At 35.4% G+C, this 21,875-nt stretch overlaps 1 protein-coding gene across 7 annotated transcripts in view; it reads right to left on the reverse strand.

The window, feature by feature from the left end:
- wdr7 (WD repeat domain 7) overlaps nucleotides 1-21,875 on the reverse strand; it is a 125,155-nt gene that overhangs the window by 68,762 nt on the left and 34,518 nt on the right. For 4 of the 7 annotated variants that reach the window (XM_079586519.1, XM_079586516.1, XM_079586517.1 and 1 more), the window contains 5 exons: nucleotides 18,535-19,025; nucleotides 11,957-12,042; nucleotides 7,195-7,254; nucleotides 5,801-5,919; nucleotides 2,271-2,394 (listed from right to left, as the gene is read on the reverse strand). In XM_079586519.1, coding sequence (XP_079442645.1) covers nucleotides 2,271-2,394; nucleotides 5,801-5,919; nucleotides 7,195-7,254; nucleotides 11,957-12,042; nucleotides 18,535-19,025 — 880 coding nt within the window. The remainder of the gene's footprint in view (nucleotides 1-2,270; nucleotides 2,395-5,800; nucleotides 5,920-7,194; nucleotides 7,255-11,956; nucleotides 12,043-18,534; nucleotides 19,026-21,875) is intronic. The other 3 variants (XM_079586520.1, XM_079586518.1, XM_079586515.1) reach the window with 1 other exon arrangement.

Raw genomic sequence — 21,875 nt, forward strand, 5'->3', positions numbered from 1 at the left:
GCATCACAAATATTGATGACTCATCTTGTACCACACATATTTTTGTCCAATCAGATGCTCTCAAGAATGAGAATGCCCCGCCCCCTAAAAACACCTGCAAGCAGAACATAGAATCAAAACGTCCTGACTCAATGGGAAATGCATCAACAAAGAGGAAAAAACTGTGCTCGACAATTTCTTAAAAAGTATAAAGTACAAAAACAAAGAAGAGGTTCAGAACAAACTCAAAGCAGAATGTTTGAGGAACATCAATACAACACACACACTGAAATAAGACCTGCGAGGGAGGGATCGAACGCGGGTTTGGACCAAACAATCGAGTGTGAAAACAGCCGCAGACACATTATACCCTGTGTGTTTTCACACTGCTCGTCTGCTTTGATGCGCGGCGTGTCTGGAGGTTTGAGACGGCCAGGTTAGAGCTGGTGAACGCAGTCTGTGGTTGAGAGCGGAGAGCAAAGCGCTTCCCATCGCTGAGATCCCGGGGTGAATCTCACAGATTCCTGATTCACCACCACAGAATCTGCTGGAAAACTCTTCCCACGACCTGCGGTGTTTGTGCTGGTTCATCTGTGGCCAACTCACATCAAAGTGTGTGCCAAGAAGTGGAGAACATTCTCTGACACTTTCACCTGTAATCCTGCAGTGCCACTGCCAGAGCTTACGCACGCACTGGGGTGAGAGATTACACAGAAATTAATAAAAGTTGGAACAGACAGACAGACAGACAGACAGACAGACAGACAGACAGATAGATAGATAGATAGATAGATAGATAGATAGATAGATAGATAGATAGATAGATAGATAGATAGATAGATAGATAGACAGAAGATGGATGGATGGATGGATGGATGGACAGACAATAGAAAGAGGGATGGATGGATAGACAGATTGATAGATAGATGATAGATAGATGGATGGATGGATAGATAGATAGAGAGATAGATGGATGGATGGACAGACGATAGAAAGACGGATGGATGGACAGACAATAGATAGATGGATAGATGATAGACAGATGATAGATAGATGGATGGATGGATGGATAGATAAGATAGATAGATGGATGGATGGATGGATAGATAGAAAGACGGATAGATGGATGGATAGATAGATGGATGGATGGATAGATAGATAGATAGATGGATGGATGGACAGACGATAGAAAGACGGATGGATGGATGGATAGATAAAGATAGATAGATGGATGGATGGACAGACAATAGAAAGATGGATGGATGGACAGACAATAGATAGATGGATAGATGATAGACAGATGATAGATAGATGGATGGATGGATGGATAGATAAGATAGATAGATGGATGGATGGATGGATAGATAGAAAGACGGATAGATGGATGGATAGATAGATGGATGGATGGATGGATGGATGGATGGACAGACGATAGAAAGATGGATGGATGGAAGGCAGACTGACTGACAGATAGATGGACATACAGACAGACAGACAGACGATAGATAGACAGATTATAGATAGATAGATGGATAGATAGATGGATGGATGGATGGACAGACGATAGATAGATAGATGGCTGGATGGATGGATAGATAGATAGATGGATGGATGGATGGATGGACAGACGATAGATAGATAGATGGATGGATGGATGGATAGATAGATGGATGGATGGATGGATGGACAGACGATAGATAGATAGATGGCTGGATGGATGGATAGATAGATATATAGATGGATGGATGGATGGACAGACGATAGATAGATAGATGGATGGATGGATGGATGGATAGATGGATGGATGGATGGAAGACAGACAGACAGACAGACTGACAGATAGATGGACACAGACAGATAGACGATAGATAGACAGATTATAGATAGATAGATGGATAGATAGATGGATGGATGGATGGACAGACGATAGATAGATAGATTGCTGGATGGATGGATAGATAGATAGATGGATGGATGGATGGACAGACGATAGATAGATAGATGGATGGATGGATGGATGGATGGACAGACGATAGATAGACAGATTATAGATAGATAGATGGATAGATAGATGGATAGATAGATAGATGGATGGATGGATAGATAGACAGACAGTCGGATAGATAGATAGATAGGTTTGTCTGTTTATCGGTCTTATTAAACTTTTATTTATTCCTCTATATATAAACCTGACGTGTGTGTGTGTGTGTGTGTGTGTGTGTGTGTGTGTGTGTGTGTGTGTGTGTGTTGCCTGATATTGACCCGTCAGGAGTGTTCAGTGTAACACTTACGGGAGCTGACAGCGTCCACGTACTGCGGCAGATACGGAGCCCACAGGTCAATGGTGTCCTTCCGGCCCGACTGACCAATCCTGCGCAGTTCAGCCAAGAGGAGAGCCTGGGCCGCCTCTCGAACCTGCAACACACACACACACACACACACACACATCAGGTTTACACACAGATACTGCAGCGCTTCTGTTGAAAAGGCTTTCTTTAAGAAAGTGGAGTTATAACTGAAGCCACACACACACGCGTCAGGTTTACACACGCTCCTGTCGAAAAGGCTCTCTCTAAGAAAGTGCAGTTCTAGCTGAAGCCCCGGCAGCCGAACTCAAATGCCAGGCCGCTGAGATGAAGCGCAGGAATAAAGCACGAGCCTGAAAGAAGCCATTGAGAGAGATGGAGTGTGTGTCTTTGTCCCGCGGGGTTAGCAGGTGCTAAAGCTGCGAGATACGAGTGAGAGTGAATGCGAGAAGGGAGAGAGAGGCAGACCCTAGGAGAAAAAGGATTAAGGATGCTTAACAGAGCGTCTCTTTCTTTCTTTTCTTTCTCTGTCAGGCTTTCTTCATTTCTCTCTCAGTGTGGCGTACGACACCTCTGCGGTCACGGGCGTCACACTCTGACACACACAGCTCACAAACTCACAAAAACAAAGGACTATATAGATGGATGCACGATATATCGGCCACCATATCGGTATCGGCAAATATATGTTAATTTTTTATATTATTTTGAATGTTATTGTTATCGGCCCGACAAAAAAATTTGCCCAATATCTTAAAGCCGATAAATAGTGTGTTACTTCCTTCAGCTGAGACGCTTCAGATGCGCACTGTTCGCCATGATGCTTTTGAATTGCTTGAAATATGTTTGAAATCACTTCAAAAAAGGAAAATACAGTTAAGTGAACATGCACAGCAAAAGTCTGTCATATAAGCTACATAAAATTATCATGAGAGCATAAGTGTGTGTTTGTATCGTTATCGTCTTACAAATATAAAGAAATATTGGTTATTGGCTTTAAAATATAAATAATTATCAGTTTTCTGCATACAAATATTAAGAATTATTGTTTATCGTCTTACAAATATAAAGAATTATCGTTATCGTCTTACAAATATAAAGAATTATCGTTATCGTCTTACAAATATAAAGAATTATCGGTTATCGTCTTACAAATATAAAGAATTATCGGTTATCGTCTTACAAATATAAAGAATTATCGGTTATCGTCTTACAAATATAAAGAATTATCGTTATAGTCTTACAAATATAAAGAATTATCGGTTATCGTCTTACAAATATAAAGAATTATCGGTTATCGTCTTACAAATATAAAGAATTATCGGTTATCGTCTTACAAATATAAAGAATTATCGTTATCGTCTTACAAATATAAAGAATTATCGGTTATCGTCTTACAAATATAAAGAATTATCGTTATCGTCTTACAAATATAAAGAATTATCGGTTATCGTCTTACAAATATAAAGAATTATCGTTATAGTCTTACAAATATAAAGAATTATCGGTTATCGTCTTACAAATATAAAGAATTATCGTTATAGTCTTACAAATATAAAGAATTATCGGTTATCGTCTTACAAATATGAAGAATTATCGGTTATCGTCTTACAAATATAAAGAATTATCGGTTATCGTCTTACAAATATAAAGAATTATCGTTATCGTCTTACAAATATAAAGAATTATCGGTTATCGTCTTACAAATATAAAGAATTATCGGTTATCGTCTTACAAATATAAAGAATTATCGTTATAGTCTTACAAATATAAAGAATTATCGGTTATCGTCTTACAAATATGAAGAATTATCGGTTATCGTCTTACAAATATAAAGAATTATCGGTTATCGTCTTACAAATATAAAGAATTATCGTTATCGTCTTACAAATATAAAGAATTATCGGTTATCGTCTTACAAATATAAAGAATTATCGGTTATCGTCTTACAAATATAAAGAATTATCGTTATAGTCTTACAAATATAAAGAATTATCGGTTATCGTCTTACAAATATAAAGAATTATCGGTTATCGTCTTACAAATATAAAGAATTATCGTTATAGTCTTACAAATATAAAGAATTATCGGTTATCGTCTTACAAATATAAAGAATTATCGGTTATCGTCTTACAAATATAAAGAATTATCGTTATAGTCTTACAAATATAAAGAATTATCGGTTATCCTCTTACAAATATAAAGAATTATCGTTATCGTCTTACAAATATAAAGAATTATCGGTTATCGGCTTACAGATATAAAGAAATATCGGTTACCGGCTTTAAAATTTAAATAATTATCGGCCATCGGCCTACAAATATAAAGAAATATCGGTTACCGGCTTTAAAATATAAATAATTATCGGTTATCGTCTTACAAATATAAAGAATTATCGTCTTACAAATATAAATAATTATCGGTTATCGTCTTACAAATATAAAGAATTATCGGCCTACAAATATAAAGAAATATCGGTTACCGGCTTTAAAATATAAATAATTATCGGTTATCGTCTTACAAATATAAAGAATTATCGTCTTACAAATATAAAGAATTATCCGTTTTCTGCATACAAATATAAAGAATTATCGGTTATCGGCTTACAAATATAAAGAATTATCGGTTTTCTGCATACAAATATAAAGAATTATCGGTTATCGGCTTACAAATATAAAGAATTATCGGTTTTCTGCATACAAATATAAAGAATTATCGGTCTCTGCCAAAATGTTCATATCAGTGCATCCCTAAAAAAAGATTTAAATAAAATAACAAATATGTAACTATTGAAATATCAATAGGGGCTTTCGCACCGGATAGTTCTAGGAACTTAGTTCTAATTTCCCCGCCAGGGTTAGCACCGTTAGTAGGAACTCCGAAGAGTTTGTTGTTGTGACTTTTATTTTGACAGCGCTGAGAATGCCAGAGCCACACAGCGCTCGCATTCTCCGTGTTCATTAGTTTACGATCTGTCTAACAGTCCTGTCTAATACGTTATGAGATAGAACTGTTATACATAGAAAGTAGACAGTAGTGAAAAGTTATTAGCGTATGCCGTGTGGTTGATGTCCAGTGTCGCTAGCTGCGCAGAAACACAATCATGTTTCTCTTGGTCCCCTCAAAAGTTGCGTTGGATTTTCTCCTCAGTGTAAAGGTAAAGAGGTCCATCTCTCCCTGTTTTACATGTTCGTAGAGTTAGTTTGTGGAGTAAATAAATAGGCTATAATCAGTTTGTTTACACAGACTTTTAAAAAATGGCGAGTGCTGTTGTTTCGCGTGCGTTCGGCCAATCAGCGCACACTAACGTCACTGATAGTTCCTATAGCGCTGGTTTAGACCGACTCTGAAGTAGGAGTAAATTAGTTCCTCCAAAAGGAGTTCCTAGAACTAAAATCGTTCCAAGTTCCTGCGGTGCGAACGTGCCGACATCCGGGAACTTTCGCCGCCAATAGTTCTAGGAACTATGAAAAGGTTCCTCCGGTGCGAAAGCCCCTAATAATACACTTGAATACCTCCAGGCAGCGGTCCTGCCATCTGCGCGCCAGCATCTCCAGTAGAGGAGGCCTGAATTTATCCAAACCCAGAAGATCAGGAAGCATGACACAATGCATGGCGGCCAGCTGACTCCAACCTACACAAACACACAATCACACAGAGTCAATCACAGCGATACACAACAGCCCTGCAGATCTGAAGCCCGGCCTGACAGGACCCTAGAAAAACATGAGCAACGTTTCAAATTCATGATGAGCAACATCCAACACAGAATCACATATATCAGAAATATATGGAACAGCTTTTCGGAAAACTTCTGAGGAGAGAAACTTCAAAGAAATTACATTTCTTTGTGAAACAAGATCAACAAACTTTCCTTTAGGAAAATATTCTAACAACTACTGTACATTCAGGCCATCGCTTTATATAGACTGATTAAAATGACTGATTAAAGACAAATATAGACTGGATCTCTAAGAAGGGAAAGAAGTGCAAAGCAGAAACACTGAAGTTATCGGCTTACAAATATAAATAATTATCGGTTATCGGCTTACAAACATAAAGAAATATCAGTTATCTGCATACAAATATAAAGAATTATCGGTTATCTGCATAAAAATATTAAGAATTATCGGTTATCGGCTTACAAATATAAAGAATTATCGGTTATCTGCATAAAAATATAAAGAATTATCGGTTATCGGCTTACAAATATAAAGAAATATCAGTTATCTGCTAACAAATATAAAGAATTATCGGTTATCTGCATAAAAATATAAATAATTATTGGTTTTCTGCATAAAAATATAAAGAATTATCGGTTATCGGCTTACAAATATAAAGAAATATCAGTTATCTGCATACAAATATAAAGAATTATCGGTAAAAATATAACATAAAATTTACCACCATGTATTTTTTTTTAAACAGAGTGTGGAAAATTTTACATGGAACATATTTGGCTCTGTTTTGAATAAAAAATGTAATTGCTTATGTTCAATTTTTTTAAACACTTTACAATAAGGTCTCATTTAAATTAAAACAATAAAAACAAAAATGTAACAGTATACAGTATATACAGTACAGAAACAACTGCTTTAAGGATTTAATTATTTCACTCGTAAAGATGTTTATTGAAACACTGAGGATCTGAAGATAAACGTGTGTGTGTGTGTGTATTAAGTAAGCATGCAGTCCAAGACATTTACATTGACACAGACAGAAAAACAGACAGACAGAAAACGACTACAAGCACGAGGTAGAATAGTGAACCTAGAGACAGAACGAATCACACGAACACACACAGGCACTGAGCGCGAGGCGGACGGAAAGCACAGGGAGAGAAAACGAGCGCGGCTAAAGAAAGAGAAAGAGAGAGAGAAAGATTGAGGCCTTTATTCAGAGAGAATACCTTCATTGACTGAGGGAGAGTGAGACACTCCTGAAGCAGAAGACGGAGCAGCGACGGCAGCTTGAAAAGAGAGGAAAAGATCCGTGAAACAAAAAGAAAGAAAGAAAAAAGAAAGAAAGAAAGAAAGAAAGAAAGAAAGAAAGAAAGAAAGAAAGAAAGAAAGAAAAAAAAAGAAAAAAAAGAAAAAAAGAAAAAAAGAAAGAAAGAAAGAAAGGCCTCCAGCAGTGTTAGAAGAGTAAATCGGCCGTTATTAAATGAAAATAAACTGAATACATCGGCACTGAACTCGTATGGACACAGGAAAAAAAAATTTTTAATTAAAAATTAGTAACTGATTGGTTATGGTTATTAATGTGACTATCACAAAAAAATCTAGATTTTATAATCATTATTAACTATGGTAACAGTTTCCACAAAATTAGACTGGTAAAGCACTATTTTAGTTTTTATAAATGTATAAGAATAATTGGTAACACTTTACAATAAGCTCGTATTAGTTAACATTAGTTATTAACTAACATTAAAAAAATGAGAAATACATTTGTCGCACTATTTATTAATCTAGAAATTTAAAGATTAAAAATTAATCTTACTGATTTATATTTAATGTATTAGTAAATGTTGAAATTAATATTAACTAAGATTAATAAATGCTTTACGAGTATTTTTTATTGATAATACTTGTGAACTAATGTATTAACTAATGTTAACAAAGGGAACTTTTTTGCTAAGCATTACAGAATAAATGTATTTTGTAATAATTTTTAGACTTTGCGGTTTCATATTAAATAAAACATTTGAATTTAAGGTCAAACATGGCACTGTATTAAGTGCAAAAAAACGGTAGTGATCAAAATAGAGTAAATCACCTTTAGAAAGTAACTTGATGCTTTAAATAAAGATTGTATAAATTGCATCATTACACCAGTAGGTGGAGACAAGAGTCAGTTGGAAAATGTGTTTGTCATCGAATCATTAATTCTAGAGATTCGATCAAAAACGCTGATTCATCCAGTAATGAAACAAGTGAAGTCTTAATGAGTGAGTCATTGAATTATTCACTCAACTGACTAATTTTTTTTTAATAGACTGCAGCAATTAACATTTTGTAGGAACCTCAATTTATCCAGAATCATGCTGCTCTAATATATATATAAATTGAAAACCAATAATAATATTGCAATATTTCCATACAAGCCATTACTCAAGTGATCCAAAACATTTTGCTGCACCTGTAAAATGAACAAGTATGAGCAATAACTACAAATCCCATGAGCGAGAGAGAGAGAGAGAGATGGCAGAGCGAAGCCATGCATGCAGACAGAGAGAGAGGGATCCGCTGTGTGGAGAGAAAAACCTCAACAAACAAACAAACAAACAAACAAACAAACAAACAAACAAACAAACAAGTGTGGAGAGCGCATCATTCCCAGTGAGCTTGTGATGGCTGTGCACATTCAGCAGTGGACAAACGTGACGTCCGGAGGGGAAACCCAGCCAGTTCGATTAAACCATCAAAAGATTTTTTATTATTATAAATATGTGGGAAGAACAAAGAAACTTAACTTGGTTAATAACTACAGCTACGGCCTTTATTTTACGATGCAACAACAACAAAAATTTAGATTTTTTAAAGAAAACATTTTTAGGAAAGAAAAAAGTGCCCTAGATATAGAAAGTAATCTTTGTAGAATGAAAATAAGAAATTAATTTTATTTATAAAAAGGAAAATCTGTCAGTTGATAATAAAATAATTTTTTTAAAGAAATGCATTTCTGTAAATATCATAAACATCATGTAAATTAAGCATTTTGCACTATAATGCAATTTTGTGGACTACTTATCTGCTACCATTAAACTGATAAAGTCACCATTATACAAAAAATAAATAATAAAAATTTAATTAAATTAAATAGAGACAATTTTTGTCCATATCGCACCTTGTGCAAACAAGGGTGTTAAAAACTTATATCTTTACTGCATTTTAACTTTATGAATCTACCTGACAAAAACGTATACAAAAAACACACACACACAGACACAAATGAATATCAATAAATACGGCTCAGTATTGGTTTATTGCTAGTAATTCTGTCCTCAATCAAGCTTTTATTTACATTTTAAGTCTGTTAAAAAGATCATACAATAGCATATATCGACCAAAGACGACAGACATGAAAAAAGGTGAACTTTAAAAAGGCTTCATGACAATAAAAGCATATTTGATATCCGTTGTCCTGAGTTAAACCAGCGCATGGCTTTCCGGCTGGAGCTGCTCTGTAACACACACACACACACACACCTCCGTAACGCACAGCGAGATCTGCATGTGTTTCTCTAAATCCCTCGTTCTGCCGGCACACGCTCGGCTTTTATCTCGGCGCGCGATTTAAAGAACGACTCCATTAAAAAACACTTAATAACACAACCTGAGCACAGTTTCACAAACCCGTCCGGATCAATACCAGGAAACGAGAGGAGGGAAAAAACGCTACACGCGTTGAATAACTTTCATTATGTGTACAAACCTAAAGAGAAGTGTTAGATCAATATTCTCAACACATCTCAGAGGACCCTCTCTGTGTGTGTGTGTGTGTGTGAGAGAGAGATAAAAAGTGAATCATAGCGTTCTCCTCCTCTAAACACAATCTGGTCCGGCGTGAGAATTCATCGGACAGGCGCGTGTCAGAACGCCGGACACGGAGGCTGGCGCTGCTCGCGGTGTTTTGTCCGCTGAAAGACTTTAGCATGAGAAAGAAACGCTGCAGGGCCTTCTGGTCCAAGAGAAGAACACAACACACACACTTCCCTGTGAATGAGCCAAACAGGCGTGTGGCGTGAGCAACTGAACACAATTATTCACAGTCCTCCTCCATTGTGGCCCAACAATAGCAGCGCGGGACGGGGGACAAATTAGGGCACGTGTTGAGGAAGAGTGTGTGTGTGTGTGTGTGTGTGTGTTACTAACAGGGTTTAAGCAGACACCCTGCACTAAACTAAAGTGCATCTAGAAGTTATCTAACAAAGCTTCAATCCTAAAAAAAAAAATTTTATTCAAAAAAATGTATAAAAGAAAAGGCAGAGTGAAGGAAAAGTGCACTAAATATAGGAAGCTATGTTAGTATGAAAAGGAGAATAAACTTTAGATGTTGTTATTGATAAAATCGTCCAAAAATATTGAGATATCAATATCGCACACCCCTAATGCAAGTAATTATATATCTTTACTGCATTTTAACTCTTGCATTTAACATTATGAATCTGCCTGACAACAACTGATTAGTCAAGTTATTGTTTCTCTGAATAAAAATAATAATAAATACAAATATTAAGATACATTTTTGTTGATATCACACACTCCCTAATGCAAATATGTCTATATCTTTACTGCATTTTATCTCTTGCATTTAACATTATGAATCTGCCTGACAACAACTGATTAGTCAAGTCGCGGTTCCCCTGAATAAACAAAACAAAACAAAACAAAATTGTGTGTGTGTGTGTTACTTTAAACACGCACCCTGCACTAAATTGGACCATTTTTCAGGTACATGATATCTAGAATTTTCCATAACAAAGCATCAATGCCAAACAAAATGCTAAATTATTATATTTTTATAAAAAAAATGTATAAAAGAAAAGGCAGAATGAAAGAAAAGAGCACTAAATATAGGAAGCTATGTTAGTATGAAAAGGAGAATAAACTTTAGACGTTGTTATTGATAAAATCATCCAAAAATATTGAGATGTCAATTTTTGCCAATATTGCACACCCCTAATGCAAATAATTATATATCTTTATTGATTTTAACTCTTGCATTAAACATTATGAATCTGCCTGACAACAACTGATTAGTCAATTTATTGTTACTCTGAATAAAAATAAATCAAAATAATAATAATAAATCAAAATATTAAGATACATTTTTGTTGATATCACACACTCCCTAATGCAAATAATTATAAATCTTTATTGCATTTTAACTCTTGCATTTAACATTATGAATCTGCTTGACAACAACTTATTAGTCATGGTTCATCTGAATAAACAAAATAAAACAAAACAAAAAATAAATAAATAAATAAAAAATAAATAAATAAATAAAATAAAATAAAATAAAATAAAATATTGTGTGTGTGTGTTACTTTAAACACACACCCTGCACTAAACCGGACCATTTATCTGGTGTATGATATCTAGAATTTTCCATAACAAAGCTTCAATGCCAAACTAAATGCATTATTATTGGTGTTTGCTGAGATCAGCATTTTCTCCTGCTGGACGATATGAAATGCAAGACGTGCAAAACGGGAGGAAAGCATCCAAAAACCAGACAGAAGACCCTAGAAACCGCACATCAACCGGCCAAACCGGCGAGTTTTGCCTTCTTTTCTTCACAGGATGATAAAAGAAAAGGCAGAGTGAAAGAAAAGTGCACTAAATATAGGAAGCTATGTTAGTATGAAAAGGAGAATAAACTTTAGATGTTGTTGTTGATATCGCACCTTAATGCAAATACTTCTATATCTTTACTGCATTTTAACTCTTGCATTAAACATTATGAATCTGCCTGACAACAACTTACTAGTCAAATCATGGTTCCTGTTTAAAAAATTAAATAAAAATAATATTGGGGTCAGTCAGAGGGTGTGTGTGTGTGTGTGTGTGTGTGTGTGTGTGTGTGTGTGTGTGTGTGTGTGTGTGTGTGTGAAGCTCGTGTTTGTTTCTGGTGCTGTATGTGTGCTCAGTCTTTGAGGTTACCTTGTTTGATCTGTCCTTGCAGGGCCGGGCTGGAGGCCTGAGGGCCGCTGTGTCTCGGGCTCTCGGGGGTTCCTGGTCTTGGGGGTCTGCAACACAAAAGCCCAAATGAAATATTTAACACACATACTGTATATCTGCAGCACAGGATTTAACATCTGACCAGCAGGAGTGTGTGTGAGCAGATGCACGCGCATGTGTGTGTGTGTGTGTGTGTGTGTGTGAGCAGATGCACGCGCATGTGTGTGTGTGTGTGTGAGCAGATGCACGCGCATGTGTGCGTTTATGCAGGACTGTGTGTGTGTGTGTGTGTGTGTGTGTGTGTGTGGGTGTGTGACTGTGTGTGTGTGAGCAGATACACGCGCATGTGTGCGTTTATGCAGGACTGTGTGTGTGTGTGTGTGTGTGTGTGTGTGTGTGTGTGTGTGTGTGTGTGAGCAGATGCACGCGCATGTGTGTTTTTATGCAGGACTGTGTATGTGTGAGCAGATACAAGCGCATGTGTGTGTTTATGCAGGACTCTGTGTGTGTGTGTGTGTGTGTGTGTGTGTGCGTGCAGATACATGTGTGTGTTTATGCAGGACTGTATGTGTGTGTGTGTGTGCGTGCAGATACATGTGTGTGTTTATGCAGGACTGTATGTGTGTGTGTTATTTTGTTTTATTAATATTTTGTTTTAATATTTTCCCATTTTTGTGTTAAATTTAGTTTAATTTTTTCGTTATGTGCTTTTGTCATTTTATTTGTTTGTTTTTTAAATATTACTTTAGTTTTACTTTATTTTTATTTCAGTTTTAGTTGTAGTTATTTATTTTGAGTTCCACATTTTAATACTTCAACATAAACTTATTTCAGTTTATTGCCATGTGTTTAAAATGCTCTCATAACAGTTTTTGTTGGTAAATTCTGAAATGTTTTTCACTGTTTTTTACTTGAATGTCTTTGTTTTAAGTTAATAAATAAGACCTTTTTTCCTTAAATATGTTTTTTTGTTAATATATATCATAAGAAACAATTAATATCCTCTTAACAAGCGTGAGCAAGTACAATAAAGCGTCTGCAAACCAGGGTTATTATCATTAACTGAAAACTAAAACTATTAAAACATTTATATTATGTTTATGTTCACATTTATGTGAAATAAAATATAGATATTAGTGGAAAAACTTTGAAATGTTGCCTTGGCATTAAAAATTAAATAAGTTGAAGCACTAAAATTAATTAACAGGAAATAAATAAAAGCTAAAACTGAAATAAAAAAATACACATAAAAAGCACAATTTAAATGAATAAATAAAATGGAAAAGCATAATGAAATGACTAAAAATCAAGTAAAATTAACATGAAAACTTAAATTATAAAAATAAAAGCTTATTCAAAATATGAATACAACTAAAATAACACTGGTCACAAACACATTTTTGAAAAATGTAAAAATATCATCAAAATATTGTCATCAACAAATTCCCCCAAAATATTGAGGTATTAATTGCACACCCATAATGCAAATACTTCAACATTTTTCAGCAATTTTAACTGCTGCATGAAACCATTTGAATCTACCCGACAACAAATGATTGAACAACATTTTTTTTATTATGATTATGAAAAGACTGCAAAAAATATTAAAATATTTTTATTTTTGTATCAATGTAAGCTATATCGGCTCAACCCTAGTTGCAAAAACCTCCTGTCATTTAGAGGAAGTAAAGAGATGTCTTTGTATAGTCAGCTTGTTATCTGTGTCTGTGTGTGTGTGTGTGTGTGTGTGTTTATTGTTTCTTCACTTTATCTGTGAGTGTGTGTGTAAAGTGGCTCTCTCTGTGTGTGTTTATTGTTTCTTCACTGTATCCGTGTGTGTGTCTCTGTGTGTGTGTGTGTGTGTGTGTGTGTGTGTGTGTGTGTGTGTGTGTGTGTGTGTGTGTGTGTGTGTGTAACGTGGTTCTCTCTCTCTCTCTCTCTACCGTCTCGTCCTGTCATCATCACTCTCCGCTCCACCTGTCATATTCACTCTAACGAGAGCCTGGCCTCGTTAAAGCCTCAGATCAAGCTTCTCTGACATCTTTCATTCCACATTCTGCTCAGAGTTCAGTTTTTAAAAGCACATTTTAAGAGGTATGAAATAAACGACTTCTGACTGAGTCTAAGAAGTTGTAGGTTTAGTAAGAGACTCGCTTGAAACGCTTCACTTGCCAAACTATACAGTCAAAAGTGTGTGTGTGTGTGTGTGTGTGTCAGGAAAGTTTTAGCCGCTTTATAAAACCCTCTGAAGTCTGAACGCATTATAAAAGACACTAAAACTGCAGTTTGATGGAAACGGTCCAGACGTCCACCAACAGCAATAACACAGAGTTTTTATTTCAACTGTAACATTTCTGCCAGGTTCATCCTGGGCTTGTTTGAGAAGTTTATTGACAAGTTATTGAAAATACCATCTTTTTGGCCGCTTTAGCTTTCCACTGCGTAACTTTGCCCTCCAAAGCGTTTAGAAAACAAATCTAAAGTAAGGCCGTAAATGTGAAATTGCCTCATAAAAATGTGGAGCGTATCCTTTGCTCAGAGCAACACAGAGATTGAAAGATGTTCAGAAATGTTTAATATCTGTGTGTAAACAGAAAGGATGTAGTTCATGTGGAACAAAATTAGCGTACAAAAAAATATCAATTATAACCAATAACGTTATTTTATAACGTAACTTACAAAATGTGAATTGCTGCAGTCACCTAAAAAATTATTTATTTTGTAAGTCAGTTGAGTGAGTGATTCAGTGACTCACTCATAAAGTCTGGAAATGAAATACATAATAGTAATACAACATATTAGTGTTTGAAAAGAAGCGTACGACTTTGTTCGACATTGTTTTTCATGATAATTAAGTACATTTCTCATTACTTTATGCAGAACATACATGATTATTAATTATTTAAACGATCATTTATGCTTGTGTTTAAATTAAATAATCAATGTATTACAGTTCATTTTACGTTATTATAGCAATTTTGTTAACACTTTACAATAAAGACCCATTTGTTAACATTGCATTAACTAACAATAAGCAATATACTTGTTACAGTATTTATTCATCTTAGTTACTAACAAATATAATTAATGTAGCATAATTAATATAATAATAAGTAACATTTAAGTATAAGTAAATGTAGTATTTATTATTATATTGATCAAATATGAATATTAAAGCTACACTGTGTGATTTTTACCCCCATCTAGCGGTGAAAAGGTGTATGACCATCCAGTGAATATTAGTTTCTGTTCCTCTCAATTCCGATTTCGTTTTAACTCCTACGGTGGCCAATGGCTTCCAGTTCGACCTCGTCCATGAGTATTCATGAGTACGTCCAAGTGATGAGGTTACTTTAGAAAACTATTATAATTTGCAGTAATTTAATTTGTCAGTTAACATATAGGTTATGACATCTATGTAAAATGAATAATAGTTTTATGTTTTCGTTATTTTTTTACCATTTCATTGCTAACATCAGCTATCAGTCCCAGACGAATGCAAGCTAATCTTAGTAAAGTAACTTTTATCAGTGCTATCGTTATTCTGTATATTGTACGACATCACTAGCGTAAGGCAACGTTTACATTGTAGGCTATATCATTTTCTCCGTGAGCAGAGATCAGTGAATTGCGGAGACGTGAAAGGCGAAACTTGAATTAACGGGTATGTCCCTCTTTGGCTAATGTACTTTCAAGATGGAGGGGCAACATAGCGACCGACATTCGAACCCCTCACCCGTATGTATTTTCAATGGCATATTATACACTCACGAGAATACTTTATTACTTAAACGAAGTAAATATACATTAATGAGCACATATATTTTTGAAAGAACTAAGTGTTTTAGCTAAGAATAAACTAAAAAAGTTACACAGTGTAGCTTTAAGAATGCATTACGGTTATGCAAATAGAGTAACCAAATTATAGAGATGCACCGATTGATCGGCTGGTGACCGGAATTGGCCGATTTTCACGTGATCGGCGTCCGGCCGCTCAGTCTGACATATTTGCCGATTTTATATGACGCATATTTTAATTTTTTTTATAGGCGCGGGTTTCGGCGCCGAGTCTATTTCTGCTGCGCTGCTCACGCTCAATTAAAGTGAAAGCACACCTTTGATGGAAAAAATAAATATGATTTCACACAAAAAGTGCCCGAAATGCACAGAATTTGCATGTCTAGTCTGTTTTAACAAGAACTGGAGTATAGGCTAATGTCAGAAAAGAAAATGAGTCAAAATATTTTTCTTTTTTTTTACCAATTTGCACTTGTTTTTATTATTCAGTTTAGGTAAAAGTATATGGTGTTTTATAATAATAATAAAAACATTTATAGAAAATAAATATTTGTGTGTGCTGTAAAGTGGTTAGAAAAAATTCAATCTGAAATCGGAACCGGCCTAGAAAATTGTAATCGGTGCATCTCTACCAAATTATTTATACAGTGATCACGTACAGATGAAACTGGAAATATTAGAATATGGTGCAAAAGTTCATTTATTTCAGTAATTCAACTTAAAAGGTGAAACTAATATATTATATAGACTCATTACATGCAAAGTGAGATATTTCAAGCCTTTATTTGTTATAATTGTGATGATTATGGCTTACAGATTATGAAAACCCCAAATTCAAAATTAGAATATTGTGAAAAGGTTTTCATAAGCTGTAAGCCATAATCATCACAATTATAACAAATAAAGGCTTGAAATATCTCACTTTGCATGTAATGAGTCTATATAATATATTAGTTTCATCTTTTAAGTTGAATTACTGAACTTTTGCACGATATTCTAATATTTCCAGTTTCACATGTGTGTTAGTTCTTGTTAACTAATGCAGTTAAATAATGTTACCAAACCTTATCGTAAAATAAAAAAATGAAGAATCCCCATTAAGAATGCATTATGGTTATGCAAATGTCATGATATTTATACAGTGATTCTGATATTCAAGATTAAATTAACGTGAAAATATAACGCTAAATGACCCTGTTTATATCGATTCACGAAAGTTATTTCAAGGTAAAACTGACTTTGAGAGAAATCGGTGGCGCTGCCCTTCAATCTAAACATGATCCACAAACACATCGACGGCGCGTATCGACGGGTTTCACGTGTTGCTAGTTGCTAGTTCACCTGCAGAGCACGGGACTGAAATCTCTCACCTGCGGACAAGCTGAACGATCAGCAAACACACAGCGAGAGCGAGAGCTCGATAGCCTTCGGTGGCTTCACCCCGCGGGGCCGCTACGGCCAGAACCGCTGCCCCGGCCGCTGGGAACCGGCGCCGCCGCGGCCCCTGGGTGCAGATGAGGCGCTTCGTGCTCGTTCCCCCGGCCCTGAGCCTCCATCACACCCCTGGGGGCCCGGGGGATTACAGCCCACAGACACGCATAAGAAAACACAGGTAAACAATAGATAGAGCGGCGCTGAGACACCCCGCCGGACGCCTCAAGGTTGTTTACTTTCTTCCTGCGCTTTTTAGTTTGCCGAGATTACATTTATCTTTTTTAATTTATTTTTTTAGTTTAGACTTTAATAGTTTTAATTAAGGATAATGACCCGGTTATGAACAAGTGGTTAGAGAGTGACTTGATCACACTTTTAGTTCCGCTCACTTGTGATGCGATCTGATCTTTGTTAATAGTGATTATTATGAGTCTGTGTCTGTATGTAATGTATGTATGTATGTATACGTGTGTGTGTGTACGTGTATATGTGTATGTATTTATGTGTGTGTGTGTGTGTGTGTGCGCGTGCGTGTATATGTGTGTGTATGTTTATGTATGTATGTATGTGTGTGTGTGCGTTTGTGTATATGTGTATGTATGTATATGTGTGTGTGCGCGTGTATGTGTATGTATATGTATGTATGTGTGTGTGCGCGTGTATACAGTATGTGTGTGCGTTTGTGTATGTACAGGTATGTATGTGTATATGTGTATGTATGTGTGTGTGTGTGTGTGTGTGTGCGTGTGTGTGTGCGCGTTTGTGTATATGTGTATGTATGTATATGTATGTATGCGTGTATGTGTGTGTGTGTGTGTGTGTGTACCGGTATGTATGTGTGCGTTTGTGTATGTATGTATATGTGTGTGTGTGTGCGTTTGTGTATATGTGTATGTATGTATATGTGTATGTATGTATTTGTGTGTGTGTGTGCGTTTGTGTATATGTGTATGTATGTATATGTGTGTGCGTTTGTGTATATGTGTATGTATGTATATGTGTATGTATGTATATGCGTGTGTGTGTGTGTGTGTGTGTGCGCGCATTTGTGTATATGTATGTATTTGTGTGTGTGTATGCGTTTGTGTATGTATGTATGTGTGTGTGTGTGTGTGTGTGTGTGTGTATGTGTGTGTGCGTGTGTGCGTTTGTGTATATGTGTGTGTATGTATGTATGTGTGTGTGTGTGTGTGTGTGTGTGTGTGTGTGTGTGTGTGTGTGTATGTGTGTGTGTGTGCGTGTGTGCGTTTGTGTATATGTGTGTGTATGTATGTATGTGTGTGTGTGTGTGTGTGTGTGTGTGTGTGTGTGTGTGTGTGTGATTTCACCTGACTGGCGCTTTCTTCATATGCTCCCCGATGAACGTGGCGTTGGTCATGCCCATCAGTGTGTTCGCGAGTGAGATGACGGACAGCAGGTGCTGCGTGGTCACGGCTCTCGACACGCCGTACGTCCCCTTCCCCACGACCTCGGACACGGAGAGCTTCTCGACCGACCCCTGCGCCAGCCGGCGGAGCAGCGAGTCCTTGAAGGTGGGCAGCATCAGAGACATGTGCCCGCCGCGCGAGATCAGGCCGAAGGAGATGGGTGTGTGTGGGCGCAGCATCCCCAGCCGGTTCACACACACCTCGTCCAGGTCCCCGTTCAGGTCCCAGGCGTGCAGGCAGGACATGAAGAGCTTGGCCGTGTCCATGGTCAGGTTGTACTCCAGGAGACTCAGAGACTTCGACTTCTCCTCGCGCCGGCGCTGCTCCTCCTCTTCATCCTCGTCTTCGTCCAGCAGGTGCTCCTTGATGTTCTCCTTAATGGTCTCCTTCACCTGTGCAGGGGAAGTGATGGACATGTGACGACAAATAAACCAACAACAGATGATTTTTTATGATTTTATTTCTCCAGGCTTTTTTTTAACGTCTAGAAAGCAAAATAAAGCCTAAAGCAGTGTTATTTTAGTTTTATTAATATATTTTTTAGTTAATTTGCCTTTATAAATATTGTGTGTGTGTGTATATATATATATTGCTATTTAGGTTTAATTTATTTTTATTACAGTTTTAGTTGACATTTATTTCCATTTTATAATTTTAGTGATTAAACTTTAACTTATTTTAGTGTATTGTCAATGCAACATTTCTAATTCTGAAGTTTGTAAACTAATATTCATATTTTATTTATATTTTTTATTTAATTCTTTAATTCAGTTAACAGAAATGTAGCTTTTTTAATTAAAACTATTTTAAAATAGTTTTAGTTTACGATAATAAGCCTCTTGACTACGTTTAATCATTCCTTTTTAATATTAAACGATAATGTTTAATGTAAATATTTGTACTCCTATAAAAATAAACATGTAAAATAGCATGTTTATAAAATATAAAACCATTAAATATAAATATAATTAATATAATTAGTATAATTAATAATAGTAAATATAGTATTTATTATTACACTCATATTACTATATTTTATATAATACGAATATCAAATACAATTAAAATTATAAATAATATTTAATATCTTAAATGTAATTTTTTTATAAAAACACATTTATAAAAATATAAAAAATAAATGTTTTTTATATATATATATATATATATATATATATATATATAAATTATTAAATAAATTTTTTTCTATCTTAATTTAGTACTTTTATATTACAAATTCTAATAAATATAATTATTTAAAAATAGTGTCTTAAAATACAAAATTTTACAGAACAATTATAATTAAAATAAGTGAATATAGTATTTATTATTTTAATACTCAAATGTATTGAATATGAATATTAAATTAATAATATTATAATTAATTTAAATTATAAATATCTTCATACATTTTTTCTAAATATAAAACATATCTCTATAAAAAAAAGGATATATATATATATATATATATATATACATATCAATAATATTTAGTTATATAATCTTCCTAAAATATTTATGAATTTCTTATTTTATTTATCTTAATTTAGTACAATTATATTACAAATAATAATAAGTAAAATGATTTAAAAACAAATAAAGTTGTAAATGCATTTAATCACTCCCGCCTGAATCATATTCCAATTCCCCAATGAGGGATTTTCCAACCATCGGATCAATTCAATTGATCTGCAGATGAAACGCAAGAACACATTAGACGGGTTTATAAAGTTGACTGTAAAGTGGATTGCTATGGATTGCAGGCCAGCGATAGTCTTTTGTTCAGTGATATGAAAAAATAACCAAGCTCTTTCTGTCTATCCGATCACAATAGTAGCTTTCATGGTTCCTACAACTACTGGTGGAAGTTCCCGGAACCCGGCGCGTTCGCACCGCAGGAACTAGGAACGATTTTAGTTCTAGGAACTCCTTCGGAGGAACTAATTTACTCCTACTTCAGAGTCGGCCTAAACCATAGACTGTAAAAAAGATGGACGACGCCCCTTTACTCTCTTCCATAGAGAGCCTAAGTCCCTCCCCTTCCGGTGGACCATGGGACCTTATTTCGGAAAAATATTGTATGGTAGTCAATGGCGAGAGACAACAAATATTTTGATCTCGTTTGAATTGTGCCCTGAATTACACATATGATGTTTGTCAATTTAAAAGATACATTTTAAAGTCAAGAAAGTCACAGTTTGATGTAAAACTGTTGAGGTGTAAGACTGTGAAAACACGTCATTACAAAGACTACAAACCCAAAAGGGGCACATGTGACGTCATACCTTTTCTCTCAATGAATGAAGCTAACTTTACTGAAGCTAACTCTACTGAAGCTAACTCTACTGAGGCTAACTCTACTGAAGCTAACTCTACTGAAGCTAACTCTACTGAAGCTAACTCTACTGAAGCTAACTCTACTGAAGCTAACTCTACTGAAGCTAACTCTACTGAAGCTAACTCTACTGAAGCTAACTCTACTGAAGCTAACTTTACTGAAGCTAACTTTACTGAAGCTAACTCTACTGAAGCTGACTTTACTGAAGCTAACTTTACTGAAGCTAACTTTACTGAAGCTAACTCTACTGAAGCTAACTTTACTGAAGCTAACTCTACTGAAGCTAACTCTACTGAAGCTAACTCTACTGAAGCTAACTTTACTGAAGCTAACTCTACTGAAGCTAACTTTGTTATGTAAAGACAAACTTTTATTTTGGATGCGATTAATCGTTTAACAGCCCTAGACTATTGTTGGGACATTTATTTTGATGCGATTAATCACGATTAATCGTTTAACAGCCCTAGACTGTTGTTGGGACTTTTATTTGGATGTGATTAATCACGATTAATCGTTTAACAGCCCTAGACTGTTGTTGGGACTTTTATTTGATGTGATTAATCACGATTAATCGTTTAACAGCCCTAGACTGTTGTTGGGACTTTTATTTGATGTGATTAATCGTTTAACAGCCCTAGACTGTTGTTGGGACTTTTATTTTGATGCGATTAATCACGATTAATCGTTTAACAGCCCTAGACTGTTGTTGGGACTTTTATTTGGATGTGATTAATCACGATTAATCGTTTAACAGCCCTAGACTGTTGGGACTTTTATTTGATGTGATTAATCACGATTAATCGTTTAACAGCCCTAGACTGTTGTTGGGACTTTTATTTTGGATGCGATTAATCGTTTAACAGCCCTAGACTGTTGTTGGGACTTTTATTTTGATGCGATTAATCAC

This window comes from Phoxinus phoxinus (genome assembly GCF_949152265.1).
Source record: "Phoxinus phoxinus genome assembly, chromosome: 17".
In the NCBI taxonomy this organism is placed as follows: domain Eukaryota; kingdom Metazoa; phylum Chordata; class Actinopteri; order Cypriniformes; family Leuciscidae; genus Phoxinus; species Phoxinus phoxinus.